Source organism: Apus apus, chromosome 3, assembly GCF_020740795.1.
Source record: "Apus apus isolate bApuApu2 chromosome 3, bApuApu2.pri.cur, whole genome shotgun sequence".
In the NCBI taxonomy this organism is placed as follows: Eukaryota; Metazoa; Chordata; class Aves; order Apodiformes; family Apodidae; genus Apus; species Apus apus.
The window spans coordinates 104233002-104260255 of NC_067284.1; the positions used below are offsets into that span (position 1 = coordinate 104233002).

General features: G+C 54.2%; 3 protein-coding genes across 5 annotated transcripts; 2 read left to right on the forward strand and 1 right to left on the reverse strand.

Moving 5' to 3' along the window:
* Positions 1 to 43: 43 nt before the first annotated feature.
* On the forward strand, positions 44 to 5487 carry LOC127383248 (uncharacterized). The gene is made up of 2 exons (XM_051615841.1): positions 44 to 222; positions 725 to 5487. The coding sequence occupies exon 2, from the start codon at positions 1004 to 1006 to the stop codon at positions 4856 to 4858; it is 3855 nt and encodes a 1284-aa protein (XP_051471801.1). The 5' UTR covers positions 44 to 222; positions 725 to 1003; the 3' UTR covers positions 4859 to 5487.
* Positions 5488 to 8020: 2533 nt separating this feature from the next.
* Positions 8021 to 13189, forward strand: SCARA3 (scavenger receptor class A member 3). The gene is made up of 6 exons (XM_051615846.1): positions 8021 to 8125; positions 9415 to 9477; positions 9544 to 9663; positions 10196 to 10294; positions 10734 to 11777; positions 12319 to 13189. The coding sequence occupies exons 1-6, from the start codon at positions 8119 to 8121 to the stop codon at positions 12756 to 12758; spliced, it is 1773 nt and encodes a 590-aa protein (XP_051471806.1). The 5' UTR covers positions 8021 to 8118; the 3' UTR covers positions 12759 to 13189.
* Positions 13190 to 15816: 2627 nt separating this feature from the next.
* CCDC25 (coiled-coil domain containing 25) lies at positions 15817 to 27121 on the reverse strand. Of its 3 annotated transcripts, XM_051615861.1 has the most exons (9): positions 27030 to 27121; positions 24922 to 24969; positions 24013 to 24052; positions 22136 to 22187; positions 21128 to 21203; positions 20436 to 20539; positions 18856 to 19058; positions 17824 to 17869; positions 15817 to 16137 (listed from the first exon to the last, which is right to left on the reverse strand). In XM_051615861.1, the coding sequence occupies exons 1-9, from the start codon at positions 27052 to 27054 to the stop codon at positions 16108 to 16110; spliced, it is 624 nt and encodes a 207-aa protein (XP_051471821.1). In that variant the 5' UTR covers positions 27055 to 27121; the 3' UTR covers positions 15817 to 16107. The 3 variants fall into 3 exon arrangements, with proteins under 3 accessions (XP_051471821.1, XP_051471822.1, XP_051471823.1); XM_051615862.1 differs by lacking the exon at positions 27030 to 27121 and having other exon boundaries at positions 21128 to 21234; XM_051615863.1 differs by lacking the exons at positions 15817 to 16137; positions 17824 to 17869 and having other exon boundaries at positions 18895 to 19075.
* Between the last annotated feature and the right edge of the window lie 133 nt (positions 27122 to 27254).

Genomic DNA, 27254 nt, shown 5'->3' on the forward strand with positions numbered 1-27254 from the left:
CCCCGTCCCGGAAGCGATAAGAAACTTGGCGTTCACTGGTTACACGGACCAGTGCAAAAACGCAGCCCTGGGACTGGTGGAACTGCTCGGCTCCCAGAAAAAGGGCGGGGGCGGCTGCTGGGGAGGGCGGGAAGGACCCCCCACCCCCTCGCTCTCTCTTTCCCTCCCACGCTACGTCTGGAGGAGGGAGCAGCTCCAGGGAGAGCAGCGGGACTGTGCCGGGTACGGGAAAGGAGGGGGGGGCTTGGGGGGGGTGCAGAGTTTCCCGGGGCCGTGTGCGGGACACGCGTATGCGTGGAGGGGGGGGGGGCAAGCTCTGCGCTATATAGGGGACATGGGGGTGCGTGAGGAGTGTGCATTCCTCCTGGGAATGTATAGGGGACATTGGGGTGCAGGGTCTCCTGGGACCATGGGTGGGACGTGGGGCACATGTTCTCCCAGGACCGTGGGTGGGATGTGGGGTGCAAGGTCCCCCCTGGGCCCTTGGGTGTGATTTGGGATGCGTGGTGTCCTCATCCCCTGTGGGGCTGGTGTGGGGGTCTGTGCTTTCTGCCCCTGTTCCCATCTCGAGTCGCAGGGGGGTGGGCGCTGGCCTGGGCCTGCCATGGCCATGGGGAAGGTGGGTGAAGGGTCTGGGGGGGGGGGGCGGCGCGCTGGTGCTTCACCCAGTCCCCCCCATTCCCCACCTTTCCCAAGGCTTCACACCCCACTCTGCTTCCCACAGCCCCGCTGCCTACGGAAGAGGGGACATCTCTGTGGAAGAGGGAACATCTCTGTGGATGAGGAGACATCTCTGTGCAAGAAGGGACATCTCCGTAGAAGAGGAGACAAAAAGCTCTGGAGCAAGCAGCCATCTTGGCTGTAAACTTTTAGCCATCCTCCCCCTGAGGGAGGCCTGCCCTGGCTTCCTCTTCCTGCCTAGGGCAGCCCTTATAACCCTTCTCTTGCTGGTGCTAGCACAGAGGAACATTCCTTGGTCCTACCACAAGCCCCTGCTGGTACCATGATGGTGGGAGGTGAAGGCCGGCGGGGTGACACCCCGGTTCTTTCCTGGTTTTTCAGAGCGGTGGCCCGACTGAGGAGCAGGAAGAAGAAGCAGAAGGGAGGTCTTCTCACCTCGCAAGCCAGGATGCTTATCCAGGAGAATGGTTGCAAGCCCTGGGTGGAAGATGCTGTCCCCCGAGAGGAATTTGCTGGAATCTGCCAGACCCAGCACCCTGGTAAAAGTAGGGGGCAGTTGCTGTGGCACATGGCACAGCTGAAAAATGGCAGCAAGAAGCTCCAGGCTTTTCAAAGAACTGAGGAGAGGCAATGTCCTGAGATGCCAGCACAGACTGCTGAGAGATGCACCAAGCCAAAGAGAAAAGCACCAGCACCACCAGAGCTGCCAAGGACCTGCCAAAAAGCCACCCGAGGTGGAGAAGCCCAGCAGGAAGAGCAGGTGGCCTTGGTGACAGCGTTCAACATCCTCAACATGGACCCATGTGTCAAGGAAGATGGTCAGAAAGAGCTGATTGTCAGGCATGATGACCAGAATGGGGAGGTGCTGAGGGAAAGTGGTGGCCACAGGGATGAAATGAGTCAAACTCATCTTCTGGATGAGGAGGGAAGGACCACAGGCTCACCCCAGAGCCCTGGGTTGTGGGTGGAGGACAAGGATGCTGCCATCACCCCTCGAGGGAACGGGCAGGACTTTAACTCTCCAGAGGGGACATCTGGGGAGGAGCAGAGAAGGCAAGTGTGGGAGAAGCTTCATTACCTGGGAGAGGACATGGCAAGGTGGGGAGAGAGGTCCACAAAGGACCTGGCAGTCAGGCTGATGGAGGTGATCCTGCTGACTGAAACCCAAATGTACCCTACAGAGACAGGGAACAAGAGCAACTGCCTGAAGCAGGGGGAGGGGGGAGCAAGATCCAAAGTGGGCAGCTTAGAGGTGGTGGATGCTTTGGTGGATACCCATGTAGATGTCACCAAGATGCAGTACCTTGCTGTGGTCCACAATGTCCCTGTCTCCATTGGTGGGACCATGTATGGGGATGATCAGCAACTCCCCACCCTAGCAGAGCTATTTGAGAATGAGCAGATCTGGGACGACCCTGATAACCACCTCCTTGATTTTTATGACTTTCACTATGATGATAATGACCTCCTGGATGATGATGATCTCCTGGATGATGATGATGATCTCCTGGATGATGATGATGACCTCCTGGAGCAGGGAAGTCCACCAGCTCTTCCTATGCCTACAGTGCACATCTATTGTGCCAGGGTGGCCAGGGATGAAGAGTGGTGGAAGAAGGAATTCCCAGGCGTGTGGGCGCAATCCGAGATGGACTGCGGGTTGGTGTCCGGGGAGGTGAAGGTGACAGGGATTACCATGGCCTTCCAAAGGCAACCCCCACTTTCAGAAGATGTGGAAGAGGCAGTGGAGAGTGTCCTGCAGGACCTGCTGAAGGAAGGCGTGGTGGTGAAAGGTTCCTCTGCCTGCAACAGCCCTTTAAAACTCATCCAAAAGTGCAATGGGAAGATCCGCCTGGGGCTGAATTGCAAAGCTCTCAACAAGGCCACCGACAAGCAGGTGTCTCTGGACAGGACCAAGCTCATCACAACCCTCAGTCCTGAGAGCAGGTACTTCTCAGTGGTGGATCTATCCAATGCCTCCTTCGCCATTCCTTTGGAGGCAAGCTCCAGAGCCAATTTTGCCTTCACCTTCAGGGAGCAGCAGTACCTCTTCACTCGCCTGCCCGTGGGCTTCCAGAGCACCACCTCCATCCTGCACCAGCGGGTGGATCAGATGTTGTCTCAGCTGGCCCCAGAAGACAAAGCTTGGGTTATCTCCTATCAGGATGACATCCTCATTGCTGGGAGATACGAATTGGAAACCAGAGGCCGGACGATCAGCGTCCTGGAGCTGATCCAAAAAACAGGCTTTAAAGCCAAGTTTGAGAAGGCACAGCTTGTCTGTCCCGAGGTGGACTACCTGGGGATGACCATTGGGCCTCAGGGGCGAAAGATCCAGGCTAGCAAGCTGGAGGCCATCCTCAAGGCCTCTCCACAGAATGCCAAAGGTCTCCGCTCCCTGCTCGGGAAGTTCTTGCAAGATCACATCCCTGGTTACTGGGAGCTGGCCCGGCCACTCCATCTCCTTGCCACGGAGAAAATCAGATGGAGATGGGGACCGAAGCAGGAACAGATGCTGAAACGCCTGAAAGATGCTCTACAGGCTGCTCCCCCCCTGCGATTTCCAAATAAATCCCAGCCCTTCGTGATCAGGTTAATGATCAGCAAACGGGTGATAGGAGCCACCTTGCTGCAGGAGGACCATCGCAGACACCTGGTTCCAGTGGGACACACCTCCTGCATGCTGAAGAACCACCAGATCTCCTACCTGGCGCAGGAGAAGGAGTGCTTGGCGGCCATCTGGGCCATGAAGAAGTTTGAGAACCTCATGGAGATGGCCCCCATTCTGATAGAGATACCCCATTCCCCTTGGAAGTATCTCCTAAGGGGCAAACTGTTGCTGTTGAACCAGCACCCAGGGCAGTGGAGTCTGCTACTGGTTAACAGAGGGGTGATGGCCAGGGGACCTCAGCCTGCACTGGGACAATTTCCCGACTCCCCGATCTGTGATGCTCCCCCCCTCCAGCAACTGTCCAACCATGTCCCCAAGGCCAACATCTGGTTCACGGGTAGCGAGAAGATCCATTCCATTGCCTGCTACGCTGCCGTCAACTTAGAAGAACGCTGGCTCCTCGGGGTGGCCAATGTTCGCTATGTGCCAGATGCTGAGGTGGTGGCCCTCCAGCACCTCCTGGACCGCCACCACTGCTCCTCACCTCTCTACTTCTACACCAGCCGCTGGTCCTTGGTGGAGAGGTTCCAAAGTGACATTGACGAGGGGCAATGGGAAGAGTGTGGAAGCTCCGGTCAGGATCTGTGGCCAAGCATCCTGCAGTGGGTCCACAAGAACCCTGGGATCCTGCACATCAGGTTTGTAGGAGGAAGCCAGGACCCGGAGGAGAGGAGATGGAACCAGGAAGCCCACAGAAGGGCTGAGGTCCTATCTGACAACATGATCTTGAGGAGCGAGTACTGTTGGGAGCCTTCCAAGCATGAGAAGCAAGAAATTGTGGCCCAGTGTCACAGCTGGTGGCACGAGGGGGTGGAGGAGACCTTTAGAAGAGTGTCGCAGGTTGCACTATGGGAAGGTAGCTACAAGCAGGTGGCTCGTTGGGTGCAGAGTTGCCTGAAGTGCAGGGAGGGAGAGGGCAAGGTGCCACCACAGCGGGTGGAGGGACCATGGTCACTGCTCCAGTTAGAATGCATCAACAACCTTCCCAAGACCCCAGAGGGACACTGCTCCCTCTTGGTGGTGGGGGATGAGTTTTCAGGATGGGTGGAAGCCTTCCTCATGCGGGAGAGCACGGTGACAGAGGCGGCCAAGGTGCTCCAGGAGTTTTTTGCCCAATACGGGGCACCTCGTGCAGTCCGTTTGCTGCGTGGGTCCGGTTTCCTCCAGGATACCATGGAGCAGGTGAGAGTCACAACTGATGTGGAAGTCCTGCAGGACATCCTGCAGCCTGGTCAGGCAGGATCTGTCACGGCATCCCTGACACGGTTGGTCCAAGGGGCTGGCATGCAGTGGGCAAAGATGCTCCCTCTGCTTCTGGGGTGGCTCCGATCCGTACGGGTGCAGCCGGCGGCGCTCAGCTCTTTGCAGATGATCCCTGGCATCCCGTTGGAGATGTGGGAACACAATGATAAGCACCCCCCCCAGGGCAACATTCTCCACTGGCTCAGCGAGCTGCAGGAGGATGAGACCGGCTACAAGCATCAGATCAAAGCAGCTTCTTCCTGAGGGACTGCTCAGATTGGGATGCTCTGTAGCCCCCACGCTCCCCCACATCCTCCTGGTGTGGGGGGAATGGGTGTACTGGGCTTACTGGGGGGGCTTTTGGGCAGGACTGGGGAGTCTTTAGGACTGAAGGATCTTTTAGGCAAGATTAGAGAGCTTTTAGGCAGGACTGAAGGGTGGGTTAGGACTGGGGGGCTTTTAGGCAGGACTATGGGGGCTTTTAGGCAGGATTGGGAAGTTTAGGACTGGGGGGCTTTTAAGCAGGATTGGAGTGATATTAGGCAAGATTTGTGAGCTTTTAGGGAAGACTAAGCAGTGCACAAGCTCTTCTTGCTATGATGTTCAAGGATGGGGAGGGAAGATGGGCATACTGGTTTTGACTGGGATGGAGCTGGTTTTCTTCATAGCCATCCAGCATGGCACCGGGCTCCAGCTGTGGCCCCAGCAGTACCAAGAGCACTGGGAGGGTATTTCCATCCCCAGTCCTGTTGGGCTTGGGGGCAGCTGAGCCAGCTCAGGACCTTGGGAGATAGTGAGCAGTGGCCTTGGCACAATTTGCTATCATTTCTGTGGTTTCCTCTTTTTCCATTTGTCTTTCATTTATTAAATGTTTGTGGTTTTTTTTATCTTGACCCACAAGTTTTTTTGCTTTTTCGCTTCCTTTCTTTACTGGGTCTGGCTGGGTTAGGGTTAAATTTCTCCTCAGCAGCTTGTGTTTTGGATTTGGGCTTCAAACAGTGTTGATAAGGGAGGAATTCAAACTGACAAGGTCTTATCTGCTTCTCCCACACATCAAGGTTCAACAGTCTGCAGGAGTGGTGGAGGAGAGAGGAGCCACCTGTGTCCAACCCCCAAGTCTCAACCCCCCTTAGTGACCTCCCAGTGGTCTCCTCGTGCTCCTCAGGGTCTTCTTGCACCTTGAACCCTGGGGTCAGTTTTGGGACCTTCACAACCAGAAGGACATTGAGGGGCTGGAGCGTGTCCAGAGAAGGGCAAAGGAGCTGGGGAAGGGTCTGGAGCACAAGTGTGATGAGGAGCAGCTGAGGGAACTGGGGGTGTTCAGCGTGGAGAAAAGGAGGCTGAGGGGAGACCTTCTCACTTAACAGCTGCCTGAAAGGAGGTTGGAATGAGGGGGGGTTGGTCTCTTCTCCCAAGGAACAAGTGATTGGGCAAGAGAAAATGGCTTCAAGTTGTGCCAAGGGAGGTTTAGATTGGATATCGGGAACAATTTCTTCCTGGGAAGGGTTGTCAGGCCCTGGCCCAGGCTGCCCAGGGCAGTGGTGGAGTCCCCATCCCTGGAGGGATTTCAGAGCTGTGTAGCTGTGGTGCTGAGGGACATGGTTTAGTGGTAGCTTTGGCAGTGCTGGGGTAACGGTTGGACTAGATTATCTTAAAGGTCTTTTCCAACCAGAACTTTCCATGATTCAAAGGTTTGTGGGTCTGTATCCTTCTCCATCCCTCCTGATGGCTCTCAGGTTGTAGCTCTCCAGGCCTCTCTGCTACTTAAAATCATAGAAATCACTTTGATTGGGAAAGACCCTTAAGATAATTGAGTCCAACCACTGAATCAAATGAAGGGTGATCACAAGCCCTGGGGGTGCACAGACCCTGAGACCCCCAAGCTGTGGTCTGTGAGCTGGCTGAAGCCAGAGGAGCAGCGAAGTTGGAGCTGTGGGCTCACCTGGGGACCCTCAAACGACAGATTTGCACTTGACTGCAGGATCCGGGACATGGCAGGTAGCCCAGGGGCTGATAGCCCAGGGACTCATGGCAGGGACCCTTCTGCCACTCCAGCAGAAATATATTTAGTGCTTCTGAGGTGAGCTGGCAGCCTGAATGTTGAGTCAGCAGGGACACAAGGGTGACTGCGGTGATGGTTTGGCACCAGCGTTTCTCTGGCTGATAGATCCCATAGGGAAACAGCCATGAAAATAGCTGGAGCCAAAGAAAACTGGGATGGGCTGGGTTGGACATCTCTGGATGGGCTCCACTAGCTGTGAGTCATCAGGGATGGTCTGAGGAAAGAGCAGGCACAAGGATGAGGATGGTGAGGAGGAGACCCCGGTTGCTGGCGAGCATCCTCTGGCAGTGTGAACCCCCAAAATAAGTTGGGGATGTGGAAGGACACAACCACAGGGAGAACATCGCCTGTGGGTTCAGAATTTACCGTGATACTCGTTGGTGTGTTCTCAGGCATAACGTTGTGGGGCAAGTTTGGGATGGAGCAGAGGGGCCCTAGAAATGGCCCAGGGGGGTGGCTCCAGGACCCAGAAATAGGCAATGTGGATGTCTGGGTGAGAAGGGGAAGGCAGTCGCTGGGGGGTGGAATATTATGGAAAATACAACCCAGATGGGAGGGACAGACCTGGGTGGGCACGAGCAAGGGGCTGTTGCGGGGGGGGGGGATGCAGAGGTTTGCCTGGCCTGGGACCCTTGGAGGAGGAGGAGGGAGGCCAAGGGGGGAGGAAGGTCTCTGGGAGCCTGGGCGGGGCTTGGCGGAGGGCAGCAGCAGCCTAACACAAAGCCTCGGTGGGGACGGTCCACTCATGTTCCTGCCTCACATCCAGGGACAACACCCAGGACCCCAGACCCATCTCCCAGTGTGCCTACCCCAGAGGCATGTACCCAGCTTCCCAATCCTGACCCCAGCCCCACATCTCCCTGAGCCAGACTCCTGATCCATGCTGCCATTGGACCCCATTCCTGCACCAGTACCCCTTTCCCTGCAGCACAACCCCTCTCCTCAGGCCAGGACCCCCTTTTCCAGACCAGGACCTTCCTGGACCAGCACCCCTTTCCCCAGCCCCTCCCAAACCCGGCCCAGCCGGGCCAGCCCGGCCTTGGGCACGACGTGGGACATTTGTTAGTCATTAGGGCTGGAGGGAAGGTGGGCGGGCGCGGGACCAGCCTTTCTCCTCCAGCACACAGATCCCAGCCCCTCGGCCTTCGGTGGCCACCATCCAGCCTGGCCCGGGTTGCCCGTCCCCATCCCAGCCGGCCAGAAGCCATGGGCGAGTGGGCGACCGTGAGGATGCTCCGCAGCCCTAGTTGCTTTTGAAAGCTCCTGGGGGGAAGTTGGTGGGGTTTTTTTTTTTTGGGGGGGTGGGGGGGACTCGGGGAGGGGTGGGAACAACCCCGGCCGTGCTGGCCGCTCGCTGACGTTCACCGGGAAGAAGAGACGTGCCCGGGCGGATGCGGGAACCGGGGCGGTGAGGCCCGGGACGGGGCAGAACTGCACCCACCGCCCCTCAGGCTCGGGGGCTATGAGAGGTGAGTGGACGGCAAACCGGGGCGGGGGGCGGTTTGGAGCTATGGGGGGCTGGTGGCATGGGGCGACAGGGGGGGACGGTTGTGCTGGGGGGGGGGGGGGGGAGGGGGCACCTTGCCACCGGGTGGGGGCATCCCCCCCGAAGCCCACCGCACCGGGAGGAGGGGGGGGGGGGAAGGGGGTGACTGAGCTGCTTCCAGAGCCCCCCACATCCATGCTGGGGTCTGGGAGGGGAGGGGTCCAGGGCTTCCCCCGCTTCCTCAGAGCCACTTGTTGACTCCGTGGAGCAAAAAAAAAAAAAAAAAAAAAAAGCCCAATTTGAGGCAGCTAAAAAGCGAAGGGCCGTGTCAGGAGGATGGAGGGAATCGCCTCCATCCCCCCACCCAGCTCCCCCCGCCCGCAGCCCCCTCTCCTGCCCCCCGCCCGCTTTTCCGGGGGCAGCGGGCGGGCTGTATAAAGGAGGGGACACGGATGCCGCGGTCACTCCGGTTGTGCAGGCAGCCCCCCGCGGCTGGAACCCCCCGGCTGGAACCCCCCCCCGGCTGCTGCCGAGGAGCTACCCCGGGTTGGGCTGCGGGGGGGGGGGGGTCTCGGGCACGGCACGGTCCCCTGGGAGGTCGTGGGGAGCCAGGGAGGGGACAGCAATCGTTTCCCTGCCCCTTCGGGATCTGGGTACCGGTGTTGAGCACCCCCTGTGCCAGAGTCACGGGTGGGATCCAGCCCGTGGCGTCTCCCATCCTGTGGGAACAGCCCAGCTGGGATGGGGGACTGGGATGGGGGAGCATGATGGGGAGCCGGATGGAGGTCTGGGATGCGGGACCAGCATGGGGAACCTGGATGGGGGACCAGGGCAAGGGATGGGGATTGGGGTTCAGGATGGGGGTCTGGGCTGGCTGCTGGCTGGGACAGCATGTGGGTTTTATTTGCTCCCATGGTCTTGGCAAGAAGGGACTGGGAAGCCACCAAGCCCCTTGGCTTCGCAAGCCAGGAGCCATGAACTTCTCCATCATCTGCTTTTTTGGCCAAATTGAACCAAATTTCCCCAATTTTTTTGGTCTTGGAGAAAACATTCCAGCTGAATCCTGCAGAGGGAGGTGGTGGATGGGGGACATGTCCCCACAGGCTGGTGCCACCAGGTTTTGTCCAGCTGAGGGGTGGCAGTGATGGCTCCCATGTGGCTTCCCACCTTTTCCCGGGGACCACCAGCATCCTGTGGGCTGGGAGGGTGCAGGCAGCAAGGCAGGGCCCTGGCAGTGCAGGCAGCTCAGGTCCCCCCTGTGTTGGCTTGCAGAAGACGACCCGGCGGGAGGAGGAGAAGAAGAGGAGATGCCCTCCTTCAGCTACCGACTGAGGGGTGAGGACAACCCCCGGGGTGGGCAGGGGCTGAGGCAGGGGCTGATCCTTCCCTCTCTGTGCTCAGGCAGGGCACGGACCAACTGCAGCCGGTGCCAGAAAAACCTCTCCCTCCAGACGGCCGTCAAAATCCTCTACATCTTCTCCATCCTCCTCATCATGGCTGTGACTGTGCTGGCTGCCCTGGGTGAGCATGGGAAGGGTTCAGAGGCACAACTCCTGCCTTCCCTCCTGCCTTCCCTCCTGTCCTCCTTTGGGCAGGTCTTTGTGGATATTGGTGCTCATCCAAAGCACCTTTAGCGTGCAGATGTGGAGAGGAGCATCCAGCTTCCCCCTGACCTGCCCCTGGGATGCACATGGAATCCTGTGTGTGATGCCACCTTGCCAGGGGATGGTTTTACCTTCTTGGGGACCTCAGGAAACATCCTGGAGCCCAGAGATTACCACTCCATCATGTCCATGGACAAGGAACGGCCTCCCAGGTTCAGCGGTGGGATGTACTCACCAGGGCTGAACCATTAGAGATGCTTTTGAAGACCCAAACCCAAAAGCCCCATGTGATACCCACCCCATGGAGCCAGCACTCACTAGCTCTGGCTCTTCAACCAGGCTCTTCAAGCCCTCCTTGTGAGGGAACAAGCCCAGAGGAAGGTTGTGGAAGACAATCACATCCCAGTGCTTGCCTATCTCCACTGACAGCTCCAACCTTTTCTCCACAGTGTTCAAGAAAGTTGACACCATCTCCAATGAAATCAGCTCAGCCCAGACCTATTATGAGAAGAAGATCATAAACCTCCAGGAGGATCTCCAGGGGTTGGGTGAGTGGCTTCAACTTGGACCTGGAGGTCTTCTCCAGGCTTCAGCACTGTGTGTCACCTCAGCTTCTCCGTGCTGCCAGCCAGGAGCTGAAGCATCTCCACTTTTCAGGTCTTGGGTCTCCCCTAGAACCAAAACCTCCACTTACCTCCCCAAATATTGGGGCAGGACAACTGTATGACCCAGAGAGTGGGGTTGGTAGTGTCAGGCTTTTTTGAATAACTTGCTGCACAGAGGTGGCAGAAGCAGGATTGGGGGGGGAACTGGTGCAGGCTGGTGGCATCAGGGTTGTCACAGCCATAGCTCTGTGGTGACCATCTCCAGGGTCTGCAGGGATGGACCATGGTGAGGCACCTTCCTCTGCTCTGGTTCTCAGTAGGAGGGTCTCCAGGCCTGGGGAGGGATGGGGTGGGGTAACATACCCCTCTGCCCTTCATTCAGATGAGAAGTCCTCAGGGAACTGCTCCCTCTGCCACGAGACAGGACAGCTAGGTCAAGAGATCACCAAGCTGCAAGGCGAGCTGGAGGAGATCCAGAAGATGCTTTTGGTTCAAGAAATCCTGCTCGACCGGACCTCCCAGACCCACAACATCCTCTCCTCCACCAGCAACAAGATCACCAGTGAGGTGGACAATTGTTCCTTCTCCATCCGGCAGGTCAATGAAAGCTTGGGGCAGTTCCTGGCCCAGGTTGGGGGTTGGCAGGTGGTCACCACCCAGCTAGACAACTCTCTGAAGGGCTTGGCCCAGGAGCGCTATGATGTTCGAGCAGCCATGCAGCAGATGAACTTCACCCTGGGACAAACCTCTGACTGGATCCAGGTCATTCAGAGGAAGACAGATGAGGAGACGTTGACGCTGCAGAAGATTGTCACTGAATGGCAGAACTATACCCGCCTCTTTGGCGGGCTGAGGACCACCTCTTCCAAGACCAGTGAGCTGGTGAAGAGCATCCAAGGCAGCGTTGGGGCAGCAGCTCGGCAGGTCAGCCAGAACTCAGAGAACATGCACGATCTGGTGCTGCAGGTGATGGGGCTGCAACTGCAACTGGACAACATCTCTTCCTTTCTGGATGACCACGAGGAGAACATGAATGACTTGCGCTACCACAACAGGTACACGCAGAACCGCACGGCCGAGCGCTTTGAGACTCTGGAAGGTCGCATGACCTCCCACGAGATTGAGATCAGCACCATCTTTGCCAACATCAATGCCACCGACAGCCACGTCCACAGCATGCTGCGCTATCTGGACGACGTGCGGCTCTCCTGCACCCTGGGCTTCCACACCCACGCTGAGGAGCTCTACTACCTGAACAAATCCCTCAGCCTGGTCCAGGGCACCACGGACCTGCTGCGGGAGCGTTACAGCCTGCTCAGTGCCCGCTTGGACTTTGATGTCCGCAACCTCTCCATGGTCATGGAGGAGATGAAGGTGGTGGACGCCCGGCATGGGGAGATGCTGAAGAACATCACCATCTTACGAGGTGAGGCTCATGCTGCTGGGCACAGCCTAAGCCCTGCCAGGGATGGGGTGGGAACAGGCATGTTGAGCAGGTAGTTTTGGGGGTTGTTTCTTCTGTGGCCGAGTGTTGTGGCATCTGGGCTCCTTGGGAGCATCCTGCACTCTGGAGGACCCAAACCACCATTGCTGAGGCCAAGGCACAGTTGGGATGTGCACAAAGACACCCAGCTTGCAGAGCTGTCCCTGTGTGGGAGGACAGGGACAGCAGGGAGGTGATCTGTGTCATTCCAGCAGGGCTGGCCTGGACATTGGTGCCAGTGACCCCTCTTGCAGGTTGTGGTGGAGAGGACATGACTGCCCACAGATGATCCCAAAGCTTCCCCTGATGCCTCAGATGGCCTGGGGACATCATCCATCCACCCAGGGGAGCTGTGGAGGAGCCAAGCTGAGCTGATCCTGGTCTGAACCAGGATCTCCAGGGCAGGGGCATCTCCTGGTCCCCCTTGGTTTTAGGGTGCTGCTCCCCCATGTCTCCTACTGACCCCCTTTCTACCCCCCCCCAGGTGTTCCTGGCCTCCCAGGTCCCCGCGGCCTCAAGGGCGATGTGGGCGTCAAGGGCCCCCCAGGAAGCCAAGGAGAGAAGGGTGACACGGGCAGTCTGGGCTCACCGGGACCCCAGGGACACCCTGGTCCTCCAGGACCCCCTGGTCCCCAGGGCCAAAGGGGTCCCCTGGGGTTAAAGGGCTTCCCTGGCCTCAAGGGTGCCAAGGGCAGCTTTGGGCCATCTGGCTCACAGGGACATGGGGGACCCAAGGGAGACCCCGGCCTCCCAGGGCCTGTTGGGGTGGCAGGGCCAGCAGGACCCCCTGGCCCACAGGGCAAACCAGGACTGCCTGGGACCCCTGGAGCTGGGGGACAGGTTGGCCCCATGGGGCCCAAGGGAGACCCTGGCTTGCAAGGCCCCCCAGGGCTGCCGGGCCCCCCTGGGCCCCCAGGACAGTAACAGGTCTGTCATGGTGACAGGAAGGTCCCTAGTGTCACCCCCTCCTGGAGCCACGGGACAGTAGCAAGGCCGGCAGAGTGACAGGGGATCCCCACTGTCACTTTTCGTGGACCCACGGAACAGTAACAGGGCTGGCATGGGGACAGAGGGGTCCCCAATGTCACCCCAGACCTCCAGAGTGTCCCCTGCAGGCGTGTGAGGCTGAGCCTCACAGGACAGGGATGTGGAGGGGTCCTGATCTGCCCCCCGCCAGGGCAAAAAGCTGGGGCTGGATCCCAGCTCTCAGGGTGAGGGGTCTTAGGGTGGGGGGTCCCCATGGGTCAGAGCGCAGCTGGTCTGTGTCCTTTACCCCCCTCCCCTGTCACCTCTGTCCCTCCCCACTCTGCGCCGTGTCCCCCATGTACTCCTGAAACAATAAAGCTCTTTGGGGACAGGTGGGCTCTGCCTTGGGGACCCTTGGGTGGGGACAGGGCAGGAGGGCACCCACAGCCCAGCTGGGTTGGGTGCGAGGGTGGGGGAGGGAGTGAGTGGGAGCAAGCGTGGAAATGTGTGCGTGGATGTGCAATCTATGAGTGTGCACGTGTCCACACATGTGCATGGGTGGGTGTGCGAGTGTGCACGCATGTGGCACATGCGTGAGTGTGGAGAGGTGTGTACATGACTGCTCACACATACACGTGTGTGCAGCAGTGAGAATGTGCATGAGTGAGTATGCATGTGCATGTGTGGGCATGAATGTGTGCACATGTGTGCAGGTGCACGACTGAGCACGAATGTGTATGTGTGTGCAAGAGTGAGGGTGCACGGGCACATGTGTACACGTGTACATAGCAGTGTGCATATGCACGAGGGAGGTTAGATGTGCGTGTGTGTGCACGACTGTGCATGGGGGAGGATGCGCATGCATTTGTGGTCATGAGTAAGGATCCATGTGCACACGTGTGCATGACTGTGCACACACGCACATGTGTGTGCAGGAGTGAGGACGCCCACGAGTGAGGATGCACGTCTGCACGTATGTGCATGGCTGGGGATGCATGCACACCCGTGTGCATGGCTGGGGATGCATGTACATGCTCGTGCATGCTGGCGCAGGGGCTACGGCCCCACTGTCCCCACCCCTGCCCCCCATGGCGGGGGTGCCCAGCTCGGGCGCCCCCTGCCCGGCCCAGCTGCCGGCCGGGCGGTTTGTTGCTCTTGGCAAAGCTGTTTCCTGTTTTCAGCACAGAACCCGCCCGGGGCTGGTTATTAACATGCTCCAACATGGCTGGGAGGGGTGGGGGCAGCACATTGGGTTGTGGGGGGAGGTGCTGAGCAGGGGGGTGATGGGAGGGAGCAGAGACCTGACAACTCGTTACATGGATGGGGCAAAGGCTGACAGGCCTGAGGACCCCCTGCATACCTGTAGGGTGCTGGGAGAATACATTGCTGTGCCTCAGTTTCCCCCCAAGTTGGCAGGACTGGGCCGTAACCCCCATCCTGACCTCCTCACCCCTTTCCCAAACTCCTGTGTCTGCAGAAAACCGGGAGCAAATCTGGCCTCAACATAACACAGCAGGCAGCAGCTGTGCCAGTATTTGGGGATGGGCAGCTGCCTCCTCCCCCAGGCCCACCAAAAATATGCAAGGGCAGATTTTTTTCCATCCTCCCCAGCCCCCCTTCCAGTACCATTTTCCAGGCAGTGGCAAGGGTGGGCGACAGGATTCCAGAGCTGGGAGCAAAAGGATTAATAAATAAACAAGGAGCGGACGTGGGAAAGTGCTGCGCAGGATGTGCGGAGGCAGCAGGGACTGTTCGCCTTCCAGGGGGTTATTCTTGGCAGCTGCTGGGCCCTGGGGAGCACATAGGGTTGGAGTGGGGTGACAGTGGCTGCACAGCCTCCCCGCCATCCCTGCCCTTCCCAAGGGATTGGCCTGAACAGTGGTGGGGTGGGATGGCTGGAGCCAGCACCTCCAGCCTGGGCAGCCAAGCATGGATGTTCAGGGTGCTTGGGGACATGTGGCCCATGGGCAGTGATGAACAGGGCGCTTGGGGACACAAAGTCCATGGACAGACCATGCCTGGGGTACTTGGAGACACGTGGCCCCATCAGCAGCCATATACAGGGTGCTGGGGACGCACAGGGTGCCTGGGGACACATGGATGAGCAGGGTGCCTGGGGACACCCAGAGGGATACATGGCTCCAGAGACATTGATGCACAGGCTGCTTGGGGACACACAACCCTATGGCAGTGATGCACAGGCTGCTTGGGGACACCCAGGGTGCCCAGGGACACCCAGCCCTCGGCAGTGCTGCCCAGGAGACAGGGCCAGTGGCTGAAGGCCACGGGACAGCAGAGTCAGGCATGGTGGCCAAGCACAACATCTGTCTGCAGCTGCAGAGCTGTCGGCAGACACTCAGGTCACTGGCCAACGCCCACCGCACATGAAAGGGCCCATTGATGGTGGGGACACAGGGTGTGGGGGGGTCTGGCTCTCACCTCCACGCCCTATGGGGGCCTCAGGCTGGTGGCTGCTCCCCAGGGGCACCTGGGAGGAGGTGGGGAGACCGCACCTCAATTTCCCCGCCAGCCCAGCGACACTGGGAAGAAGCAAGGCCAGAAGTGGAGGGGCTGGTCCCCCACTTCTGAGGCTGCATCCAGGGACACTTCCCAAAAATCCACTTCTGTAGACCTCAGCTGCCCTCTCTGAGCACGGCCACGCTCTCCAGAGGCTCCCTGTTCCATCTCCCCCCCCAGCAGCGCATTTTACCAGCATGGTATGAATTTAATCATGACATATTTACAGGTGCTGCCAGGATTATCATGACAGTTTCGTACAGAACTCACCCACAAAACTTTTTACAGAGGCCGGACAATCGTGGACACCGTGCAAAACTCAATCCTTCTTCCCAAACTTCTCCCTCCAGAGAAGGCTGGTAATGAACAGCCCAGGAATGAGACATAATTGAAAAGCAAACACAACCAGGGGGCTGTTCTCACTGTGTGCTAAAGGCACCGACCGCAGCACATGGAGGCTGCAACATCAGCCCAGGGATTCAAGGCTACAACCAACCCCTTTCCCTAGAATAAATATCATTGTCTTTATCGACCTGAAAGTCAATTCTACTTCCTTCCACCCACATCCCTGAAAAACAAACAAAAAAAAAGAGATGTATGTGCAGACATACAGATCTTCTCCCCTTCAGAAGTTGTCCATGATCAGGCTGCTGGGATAACCCACCAGGTTCTGAAGAAATGGAATCAGAGTTCACTTTTTTTGGTGGGTTTTTTTTTGGTATTCTTAGCAATGGTGACATATTAAGACATCCCAAACCACTTCATGATTGAGAAAGGAGAGAGACTTTATTTACATAAAGTCATCTGAATCGTTGCCATCCTGTGGGAAGAAAGACAAATCAGGATCATTGTGCAAAGGAAAACGGAAAATGGCGAAATGGTGCATTCAGCAGGATTGCAGAATTGCCATTTATTCTGGTTTCCTGCCATTTCAGCCCAAACATCATAAAATCAGACCAAACTGAGACACCACAACAGCTCTGGGGTGGGAACAGCCCCAGGGAGGGGGATGTGATGGAGCAGTGGCTGTTTGCTGTCCCTGCTGTGTATCACTCCCCTGACACTGCAGCTCATCTGCTGCCACCTGAGAGGAACCAGAGACCAAGATACCACCAGCAGCTTTGTGGGATCACCTCATTCACAAATTCAGCTGCTTTCCATGAAGGAAAGCAGTTTGGCAACATGGGGGGTCAGATGCTGAGACACCCCCTGCCAGCACTTCCACCGCACAAATGTCACTAATGGGGCTCAGTCTGCTTATGCATGTGAGGATACACTCCTACTTCTTAGAATCATGGAATGGTTTGGGTCAGAAGGGACCTTAAAGATCTTCTAGTCCCAACCCCCTGCCATGGGCAGGGACACCTCCCACTACACCAGGTTGCTCCAAGCCCCATCCAACCTGGCCTTCAACACTGCCAGGGATGGGGCAGCCACAGCTGCTCTGGGCAACCTGGGCCAGTGTCTCACCACCCTCACAGCAAAGAATTTCTTCCTCAGATCTCATCTCAATCTCCAGCTTGAAACTGTTCTGCCTTGTCCCATCACTCCCTGCCCTTGTCAGAAGCCCCTCCCCAGCTTTCCTGTAGCCCCTCCAGGTACTGAAAGGTGCTCTAAGGTCTCCCTGGAGCCTTCTTCTCTCCAGGCTGAACAACCCCAGCTCTCCCAGCCTGTCTCCAGAGCCAAGGTGCTCCTGCTCTCTCCTACTTCAATCCAGTTCAAGTTTCAAAGGATCTGCGTGACAGCCAGGAGGAAAATCAGCAATTCCTGAAAACCACATCGTCCTTTGAGCAGTTAGTCATAGGCTGGGGATGCAAAAGGTGGATTTTAAACTGAGGGTCATGTTTTAAATACTTAAAGTGGCCTAGAAAAAAGATGGGTACAGACTTCAAAGCAGGGCCTGTACTGACAGGACAAGGGGTCATGATTTTAATCTGGAAGAGAGGTGATGCAGACCAGATGGAATGAAGAAATTGTTTGCACTAAGGGTGGTGAGACACTGGTCCAGGTTCTGCAGAGATAGGTGATAGGTGCCCCATCTCTGGAAACCTTCCAGGTCAGGTTGGACAGGGCTCTAAGCAACTTGATGTGGTTGAAGATGTCCCTCCTCACTTTAGCGGGTTGGTACTAGATGGCTTTGAAAGGTCTCTTCCAAACCAAACCATTCTGTGATTCTATGATTCAAACATTTGACAAGGAAAGTCAAGTCTTGTGTCCCAATCCAAGCTCTAGCTGTCCTGTCACTAGGGTGGGAAGGGGACCAGGAAGACATGGCACACATTTTCAGCAGCACAGGCTCCTCCTGGCTGACACACGAGCCACAGGACCCTCTCAGAAAGTGGAGGAGAGTCACTATGTCCTTCCTCAAGAAGGGGTGACTGAGATGTGCTCTGTCATGCAGGAGTCACCAGAACCAAGACTGCAATGCGGGAGCTGCCCCATCACTCTCCCATATTGAATTTCAGCCATCTCTGAAAGGTTTTTGTGGGCATCAGCTGGCTCTTACCTGATTGGAAGACATGTTCTCAGCCTTCATTAACGACGAGTAGCTCCTGGAAGAGGAATTACATTATCTTGCATGATCCATTTTAAAAATCCCCCAAAAGAGGCATTTTAATAAAACAGGATGAGGGAGGCTGGACCAGTATTTGTTTATCTCATATTCTTTGGCTAATTAAATGAGCCAGACAAAGCCCAGGCTCTATGTAGACTCCTTCACATTTTTGTTCCGGAACTACCAGCTAGATCATCCCAGGAGGTGGAAAATCCTTTACTTTGGGGGACAGCCAAGAGGCAGCTCTGGGACAAGGTTAAATAAGCAGGGCAGGCCCCTCTCTCTGCAGCACAGACATGCACACTGGTGACTTCTCCTCCTTTTAGCTCACTTCTCCAAGCTCTCTTTTCTGACCCTCTGTGTGTTGAATCACTCACAAAATCCCAGAGTTTTTAAAATTCTGGTTTTATTTGCAGAAAAACAGGACTAAAGCTTAAAAGTGAGCTTTTGGGGTCAGCCAGCAGATATGTCCAGTGCATGGAGCCATCAAGCTCACACACGTTGCAGTGTGGATGGAATGGTCAATCCAGTATTTTCAAACCACATCCCTCATTCCATGTTTAAAGGAGTGTGCAACTGAGGATTCACACGTTTTCCTTAACACCAGTGATGAAGGATGAAGCTGAAGAACTCAAAAGAAGGCTCAGTGCTTCCCAAGACTAGCATAAAGCTGGAAGCAACTGCTCCCATCCCAAGGATGGAGAGAGCCAAGCGGCTTGCCCGATTTCACCCAAGTTATGGGGTATGAAGAATGGGTATGAAGTGGCACAGTCCTTTCTTTTAACAATGGTTAAACAGCCAGGTTTATTTTAGGATAAAGGGGGAAAACTCATTAATTGTAAAGACAAAGGAAATCACTGGGCTGTGGCAGAGCAGGTCAGCTGAACACTGAGTAAGGCTGGGCCGACTATTCAACAGAAACTGCTGACCCATGACTCTCCCCCAGTGCCAATGAAAGTTGTGGACATTAAATTTATAACTCACCTAAGTTCTTCCAGCTCTTTCTTCTTCTTCATCTCTTCCTTCTCCTTCCGCTTCATCTCTTGGATTTGGGCTTTTTTCTCATTTCTCTCCTCTCTGTCCCGGGCTTCCTTCTCAGCAGCCAGGTCAGGGAAACGCTCCACTTTTGTCTTCTCGAGCCGGTTCAGGATCTCATTCACCTTCTTCTCCACTGTCAGCATTTTCACCTTTGGAGTGCAAAGAACTGTGATCCTTATAAAAAAATACTTTTATTCTGGCACTTTCTCCACAGAAAGAAAACACCCCATTTCTACTTTACACATGGCTGAATCCCACAAAAACAGATGCGAAGGAAAAATCGGTGCCACTGAGGCCAATTCAGCAGATTGTGTAAGAACAGAGAGGCCTGACACAACTAAATAAGCAAATGCACTGCGAAAGAAACGAGCATTACCAACTGCATGTCTTGGCACATGCCTCAGCAAAGAGGCCAACAGACAAGAACTGGTTTCTGCCAATTCCTGAAGAGGTGGCAGGAGATCTGTGCAGATCATTATGGGAAGAGAAGATCACATGCTGCCTGTTGACTGCAGGGTTTTTAGTATTTCTTGCCCTGGTACAGATCTGGTTTAGTCAAACAACTGGAGTGCTGGGTCCAGTGCTGGGGTCCCCAACACAAGGACATGGAGCTGTTGGAGCAAGTCCAGAGGAGGCCATGGAGATGATCCAAGGGTAAGGGCAGCTCTGCTCTGGAGACAGGCTGAGAGAGTTGGGGTTCTTCAGCCTGGAGAACGAAAGGCTCCAGGGAGAACTTAGAGCAACTTCCAGTGCCTGAAGGGGCTACAGGAAAGCTGGGGAGGGACTTCTGACAAGGGCAGGGAGTGATGGGATGGGGACAGTGGTCTCAAGCTGCCAAGAGAGGAGATTGAGATGAGATCTGAGGAAGAAATTCTTTGCTGTGAGGGTGGTGAGATACTGGCCCAGGTTGCCCAGAGCAGCTGTGGCTGCCCCATCCCTGGCAGTGTTGAAGGCCAGGTTGGATGGGGCTTGGAGCAACTTGGTCTAGTGGGAGGTGTTTCTGGGACCAGATGAGCTTTAAGGTCCCTTCCAACCCAAACCAATCTGGGATTCAATGACTCCTATGATTCTACAAATTGCATCTCTAGAGCCTTCTCTCCCACCAGCTAAGCTACTTAACCAAAATGTAGGTATAATATTATGTGGGGACACTAGCTCAGTCTTGGGAATAGGTTATGACACTGTGTTGATCCTACAGCAGAGCCATGCAGCTCTGCCTTTTAACAGGTCTAAGAAATCCAGAGGCAGCACCAGGGTGACACTGCTCTCTGAGTGGAGATGGGAGAGTGAACACAGTGACAGACACCTCCAGGACCCCGCACAGCCCCTCTCTACACAGCAAGTCCAAGTCCTGAGCCCTTCCAGATGTGTGAACACAGTACAGGCAAGTCCAAACACACCCTATGGACTTCCCTCATGCTTCAGCAGTGGATGATTCCTTGGCTTTAGGGCAAACGCTGAAGACAACCCACCCAGCTAACACGGAAATGTTTCAGCCTGACAGCAGGTTTGCAGCAAACACTTACATCCTTCTGCCTGTGAAAGCCAATCTGTCCCACGTCCATGTCTGCTGTCTTCTTCAGGTTTGTCCATGGTGTGTACACCACGTTGACGTTGTTCATCTTGCAACCTAGATAGCAGGGGAGAAAGCAAGAAAGCAAGGAGGAAAGGAGGAAAACGTTTCAATTCTCTCCCTACTGAAAGAGGTCTCAGTGTCTCCCATGCACGTGGAAATGGGCAGTTATTCTAGTCACAGACACAGCCAGCTAGGCAAGAAAGAAGGAAAGGGAGAAGACCTTCCAGTGTTATAGTGAAAGGGAAGAACACCCTGACATCACTTTCTGCAGTAACACGAGCGCTGCGGCAGCGTTAACCAACTCCAGATGGGGACTGGACTGTCTTTGCCAGGAGATTGCTATGGAAGGGGCCCCAAGGTTGTGTTAGAGAAGAGGCTGCAAGGCCTGCTTGGCTCAGGCAGCCACAGAGAGGCACAAACAGGAATTTCAGAGGTTTAAAATTCCTCCTTATTCCATTATACTTTTGTAACAGGCAGCCCCAGCAGCTGCAAGTGACATCTGCTTCCCGTAAGACCTGCAGGCACAGACTTGACAAGAGAGCACCATAGCAGAAACATCACAAAGGTTTGACCCAAAAAACTCATGTGGACTAAAAACTTTCCCCAAGCACCTCCCACCGCTCTCCCAAGACTTGGCATTACCTTGAATGCTGTTTGCCTTCACTAGATGGGCACAGTCTATCAAAACTTCTTTAGGAATGTCATCTACCGTCTGCCCCTGTGACAGAGCAAGGCAAAGTGAGGGAGACCTGTGGGCAGAGGGAGGCCAGGACATAGGGCATGATACTCTGCAAACACAGCCAGGACCTTAAAGCTCCACATTTACAGGTCTGGAGTTCTCTGTGGAACTTTAAAGAGAGGGTCAAAGTACCACAAGCCATGGGCACCCTGCTTTTCTCAAAGGTATTCTCCCAGTTTCAGCGGGGTGATGGTTCCTAAACACACACTTGGTGTCAAGCCAGAATCAATTGTTCTGTTGGGCCACGTGAAACTTACCCCTCCTCCCCACACAACTTGGTAATCATGGAATTGTTCGGGTTGGAAAATAACTTTAAGTCCAACCATTACCCCAGCACTGCCAAGGCCACCACTAAACCATGTCCCTCAGCACCACATCTACACAGCTTTCAAATACCTCCAGGTCTTTCCCCTCCAGGGGACTCCACCACGGCCCTGGGCAGCCTTGGCCAGGGCCTGACAACCCTTTCCAGGAAGAAACTGTTCCCAACATCCAATCTAATCCCCCCCCCCCGCCACAACTTGAGGCCATTTCCTCTTGTCCTGTTGCTCATTCCTTCAGAGAAAAGACTGACACCCCTGCACTCCAATGTCCTTTCAGGGAGCTGTAGAGAGTGAGAAGGTCTCCCCTCAGCCTCCTTTTCCCCAGGCTGAACACCCCCAGGTTCCCTCAGCTGCTCCTCATCACACTTGTGCTCCAGACCCTTCCCCACCTCCTTTGCCCTTCTCTGGACATGCTCCAGCCCCTCAGTGTCCTTCTTGTAGCAGAAACTGTAAATTCAGCATCCCCACACCAGTGGTTACCTGTACCCTGAAGGGATCCCTGCAGACAGGGATCGCTGCAGAATGGGCATCTGCAGTTCTTACATTTAAAAACATTAATATTCACCTGCCTAAGTGTCACAGGATTACCTTGTGTAGCCGAAGATACACATGAGCAGAAGAGAGCTTATCCACATGGAACCTGTGTAATATAGAAAAGCATATTTAACAGAGGGTAAGGGAAAGATCGGAAAGATTTACTGTTTGGCAAGATTTACTTCCCAACAAGAGAGAAGACAGCCACTCCAGGGACAATAGAAGTATAGAAATGTTCATGTCATACATGTTCAAAAGCAGGCAAGGGAGCTGGAGACCTCAGGAAACACCCATTCTCCATGGGAGACTGAGAAAAGAACACCCCTCTTCCACTCCTTTTTTTTCTTTTCTTTCTGCAGGATGAGCCTGTGCATGTAGTGGCTTGTCTATTTATTCTTAAGAGAAAGGGCAAACTGGTGAACTCGGCAGCAGGCACTGCTATACCACTCAAGCTCAAAGAGCAGAAAAAACCCCAAATTTCTCCTTTTTCAACTACTAATAGTCCATGGAGCCCAGCACTCTGCCTCCAACAGCGGGAACAGGCAATGGCTCCTGAGGAGTGCACTGGATTCTGTGGTTTCAAAGGGTACCAGTCTTGATAACTGGTGAACGCCAGTTCTGCATTCACTTTACTCGTGGTCTCCAAGATTTCAGAAGCCTGGATCACTCCCAAGCCCTCTCCCCTGCAGTTTTCTCCTTTCCAGTCCTTCCCTACAGCACAGCTGTGCCTTGCTGGCTCGTGCCACCCTCTTCCGCACCTTTTCTCTCTTGACTTTGTTTTTACCATCATCACCTACTTTTTAAGCCTCTGTTCTGATAAAACACTCACTCCAACCCTGCAAACTTCCAAGGGCAGAGCGGGAGTACTGATCTCATGTTACCTCCCAACTTTTCTTTTTAATGTAATGGGACTTTTCCTTTCTGCTGCAGGACAGAAAACCAACATGTGAACTCTCCCTTCTACCTCCTGAGACTCCTACCCTGATTCCACTGAACCCCTCTTGAGTGGAAGTAAGTCCAAAAGGTACCAGACACCATAAGATCAATTCCCAGGAAGCCTCTGCAAGAGTACCTATGATATTTTGTTGAGATGGCACTAGGATACAAAAAGCCCCCAAGGATTATGTCAGTTTTGAGCTACAAGATTCAAAAGAGATGAGGAAGGGTGACTTCAGTGGGCCAGGCAATTTGAGGGTGAATCTCAAGGTTGCCTGTAAGTAACAGTCTAACTGTACCTTAAATTATGTAGTGACAGGAAAAACATGAGACAGAAAATGAACATGATACCACTGCAGCAGTGTTACTCAGCTGAAGTACAATCTCTTCTGCTAAAAAGAAAAACAATATTCCCTTGCCAGTTGGCTGAGTGCTGACAAAACATCTTCTACAAGCATGTCAGCTGCTACCTATTCAATCTCCAGCTCTACCAAGACACCTCAGCTCATCCTGGCAAAGGCCACCTTGAAGAGTGAGAAGGAGCACGATCCACACAGTGATTCTGGCAAACTCCTTCATAAAACTTGTCAGTCTGGAAAGTTTCTGAACTAATCCAGACACCAAAGATGCCCCCGACTACTGCCAACGAGTTTGGGAATTCCCCTTCTCTTCTTTAAAATCTTACAAGCTAAAACCAACCCACACGTGTCAGAGTGCTTCCATTTCCCTGCAGAGAAACCCCAAAGAGCTTCAGGAAGGGGCCAGAGCAGGGCATGGAGGGGGAGTTGCAGAGGAAGGGATTCAGAATCAAAAAGTCCCAACAGCTCCACCCAGGTTTGCTGCAATCCACCTGCACTCCGGAATTTCATTTAAACTGCTGAATGGCCTTGGAAAAAGGGGAATGTATTGAGCCTGTGAAAGTAAGAGGGTTGTTACAATCACTTGACTCAGTTGCATAATGAAAGGTAATTTTTTCAGAGTGTTTCAGCACCTACCAGATATCTTCAGGCCAGCCGTACTTTATTAGATCTTCATCTGTAGGAATTAAAAAAAACATCAATGAGCAAAGCCCAGGACCCCATCAATAACAAATCCAAGTACCCGTCAAGAGCAGGAATTATAGACACAGAATTGTTTTGGGTTTTAAGATCTTCAAGTCCAACTGTTAACCCAGCACTGCCAAGGCCACCACTAAACCATGTCCCTCTGCACCACAGCTACACATCTCCAGGGATGGGGACTTCACCACTGCCCTGGGCAGCCTGGGCCAGCCCTTTTGGGAAAGAAATGCAGTGAATTCTCCACTGGTGGTCAGTCAGTACATGGTGACTGAGCAGAAAGATGAGAGGACTGTAACTGCTTGCAGGTGTGCCAGAAACACCTCCATCATGCTAAGATTTTGAAATTTGCATGTTTCTTCAAATATCAATCTAATGAGGGGGGAGAAATGATTTTCAGGGCAAGCCAGAACTTTTCCCTTGGAGCTTCCGACTTCCCTTGTGTGTCCCCCAGGTTTCACATTCACATTACTGAAGTTGAAACAGAAAGAGCAGCAGAACCTGCACCCAACACCGAGAAGGGAAAATACAGGCTGAGCAGAGAGAAAAAAGGTCAGTTTGCAAAACGTTATCAGACACAATGCGATAAACAGTATTTTTTTTCAGCTAATTTAGTTTTCACTTGTGTTTGAAAGCAGTTACTCTGCCTAGAAGATTGCAAAACTTATTTATTCTAACTAAAAGCACAGGGGATTCCAAAGGGTAACTCAGAATCACTTGCAAGGGTGGAGAAGTTTTCAAAGCATAAATCAAATTAAGACATACAAAGACATCCTTTCAAACTGACCTTAAATTCCCCCCAGTCTAAATCCAAGCCTTTAGGCACCATTACATCAATGTACTTACTTTCATACTTATCTTTTCCCATGTAAATGGTGTAAACAGAAGGAGCAACTGAGGGATAGAGAGAGAAAAAACAAATCAAAAAGGGGTTGGACAAACTCTGTGAGGAATGACACACAAACACACCAGTCCTGGTCACAGAAATTCAAATGATAATCATTCATCCCACTGCCCCTCTGGAAGATTGTTTTGTGTTTCCTCCAGATTTTATCCCTGAATGCTTCAAAGGACTTTGGAAAGTGGCATTTCCATGGAAAATTATCCAGTGAGGATCAGGTTTCTGGGCAAAACACCCTCAACACACAGGTGGTGCAGACTGTATCTGTGTAATTGGACAATCTGTTCAATTAAGCACATCTCTGAGAGCCAGAAAGGCTGACACTGTATTTACAGCTTGGGTGGCCTGGAGGGAAACAGATCATCTGATAGCATGAAAATTAAGGACTAAGACCAAATAAATGAAATGCAGGTGTTCAAATCTGCCCTCAAAAAGCACATAGGGAAAACATGGTCTCTAACATAGTATTTTAAAAGTCGTTAAAATAGTCATCAAAATAGTCAACACACTTCATTCACAAGCTACAACTCCAGCAGTGAAATGACTTGGATCCCAAACTCCCTTACAAACCCAGTCCTTTTGGAGGACATTTTTAATTAGAAATTCAACATCACTAGCACAAAGCCCAGACACCACTTTTCAGTTCAGTGATGAGGTAATAAAAATGGAAATTAAAACATAGGAAAGGATTATATGCCTATGGGAGTTAAAGGTGGAAAGAAATCCACCCTGGGCATGCAGGAGAGTCCAGAGAACATGAGAACATTGTGACTTTAGGCACTGGCTATATGCTTAAAATGTGATGCTCAAAAATAAAGTTGTATTAATGGTGGTTCTGTGAAAATAAGCCAAATCCTGCCAGAACATTGGGGGAACACTAATGTAGCCAAAGAAGAGATTACTTAAATCTGTTATGATTTAACACACAACAGTAACAGTGCAACACACTTTAGGCAAAATTTTCCTATTGCAGGCCTCTCTCTGGCACTCAGAACACATCAGAAACCCTCTGCAAAGCTGTAATTTTAAAACCAAAGGAGACTGTTGACATCATTAGGGGAGCTGACTGCAGTTTGTCTGCTCCTAGGACCCCCCATGCTAATCCATGCGTCTGCCAGGCTCTCTTCTCCCCATCCAAAGGGCCACGCCCAGGAAAGCCTGTGAACAAGTGATCAGCAGAAGTAGTTTCCCCCTGAGTGTCAGATTTAGAGATCAACACAGCCATTGTATCTTTTCAAAGGGCCTGACTTTCCACAATGAAGGAAAAAAGGTTTTTAAACAAATCACAGGAAGAAATGTATTTAAAAAACATCTACAAGACTGTGAAGTCTTGCCTTGTCCAAGGAAAATCAAGCAGCGACTTGAATCCTTCTCACTGAGGTTCATCATCTCCAGAACTGAGGAAAACGATGCCATAAAATACTGTTGTGGGTACAGAGAGTAAAGGGTAAAAGACGTATAGAAACTTCTGAAAGGAAGTTCCACAGGGGAGGCAAACCAGAAAGGAACATTCCTGTATTGTCCTCCGTCTCATCAGCCAATACTGCCCCAACCCACAGACTTCAGGCACCTCAGAAGCAGCCAACCTCTCCGTGTGGGCAAGCAGGAGAGATCTGTCTATATCGAAAGAAAAACAACGGCACCACCTACGCATTATGCCTTTCCTCAGCCTTTCCTCTGACGGCCCTAAGCTTGAGAAAGCTCTCCAGAAGCCGCTCGCCTCTCGCTCACGGCCGCCAGCAGCGGCTGCTGAGGCTCCTCAGCCCTGAGCGCCTGCAAGAACTTCGAGCTGCGGCCCATTCAGGCCCGGACCAGGCCGTTTCCACTCGGACCAGCCCAGAGGCTCGCTACAAGGCGCCGACAGGACCCGGAGGGGGCTCAGAGCGGGAGGACGTGCCGCCACCGGACGGTCCCGCCCGCTGAGGAGCCGGGGAGGGGGCGCGGCCCAGCGCAGCGGGGCCCAGGCCGCCCCGGACACAACCCCCCCTCCCGCCCCGCCTCCACGCCCCGGGGCGCTCTAGGACCTCTCTCCACTCTCCCCGGGCGCACTCACCGCTGGAGGTGAAGTAAAACACCATCTCGGGGCGGCGGGGCCCGCCCGGCCCGCGGCTCCTGCGGCGGGGAGAGGAGATGGAGGCCGGGGGGGAGAGGGAGGCAGAGCGCATGCGCGCCGAGCCAAGGCGCATGCGCAGTGCGGCCCCGGCGGCGCGTCCCGCCGCTGGCGCGTGCGCAGACCGTCCGGGCGGTGACGCCGGGAAGGGCGATGCGCATGCGCGGA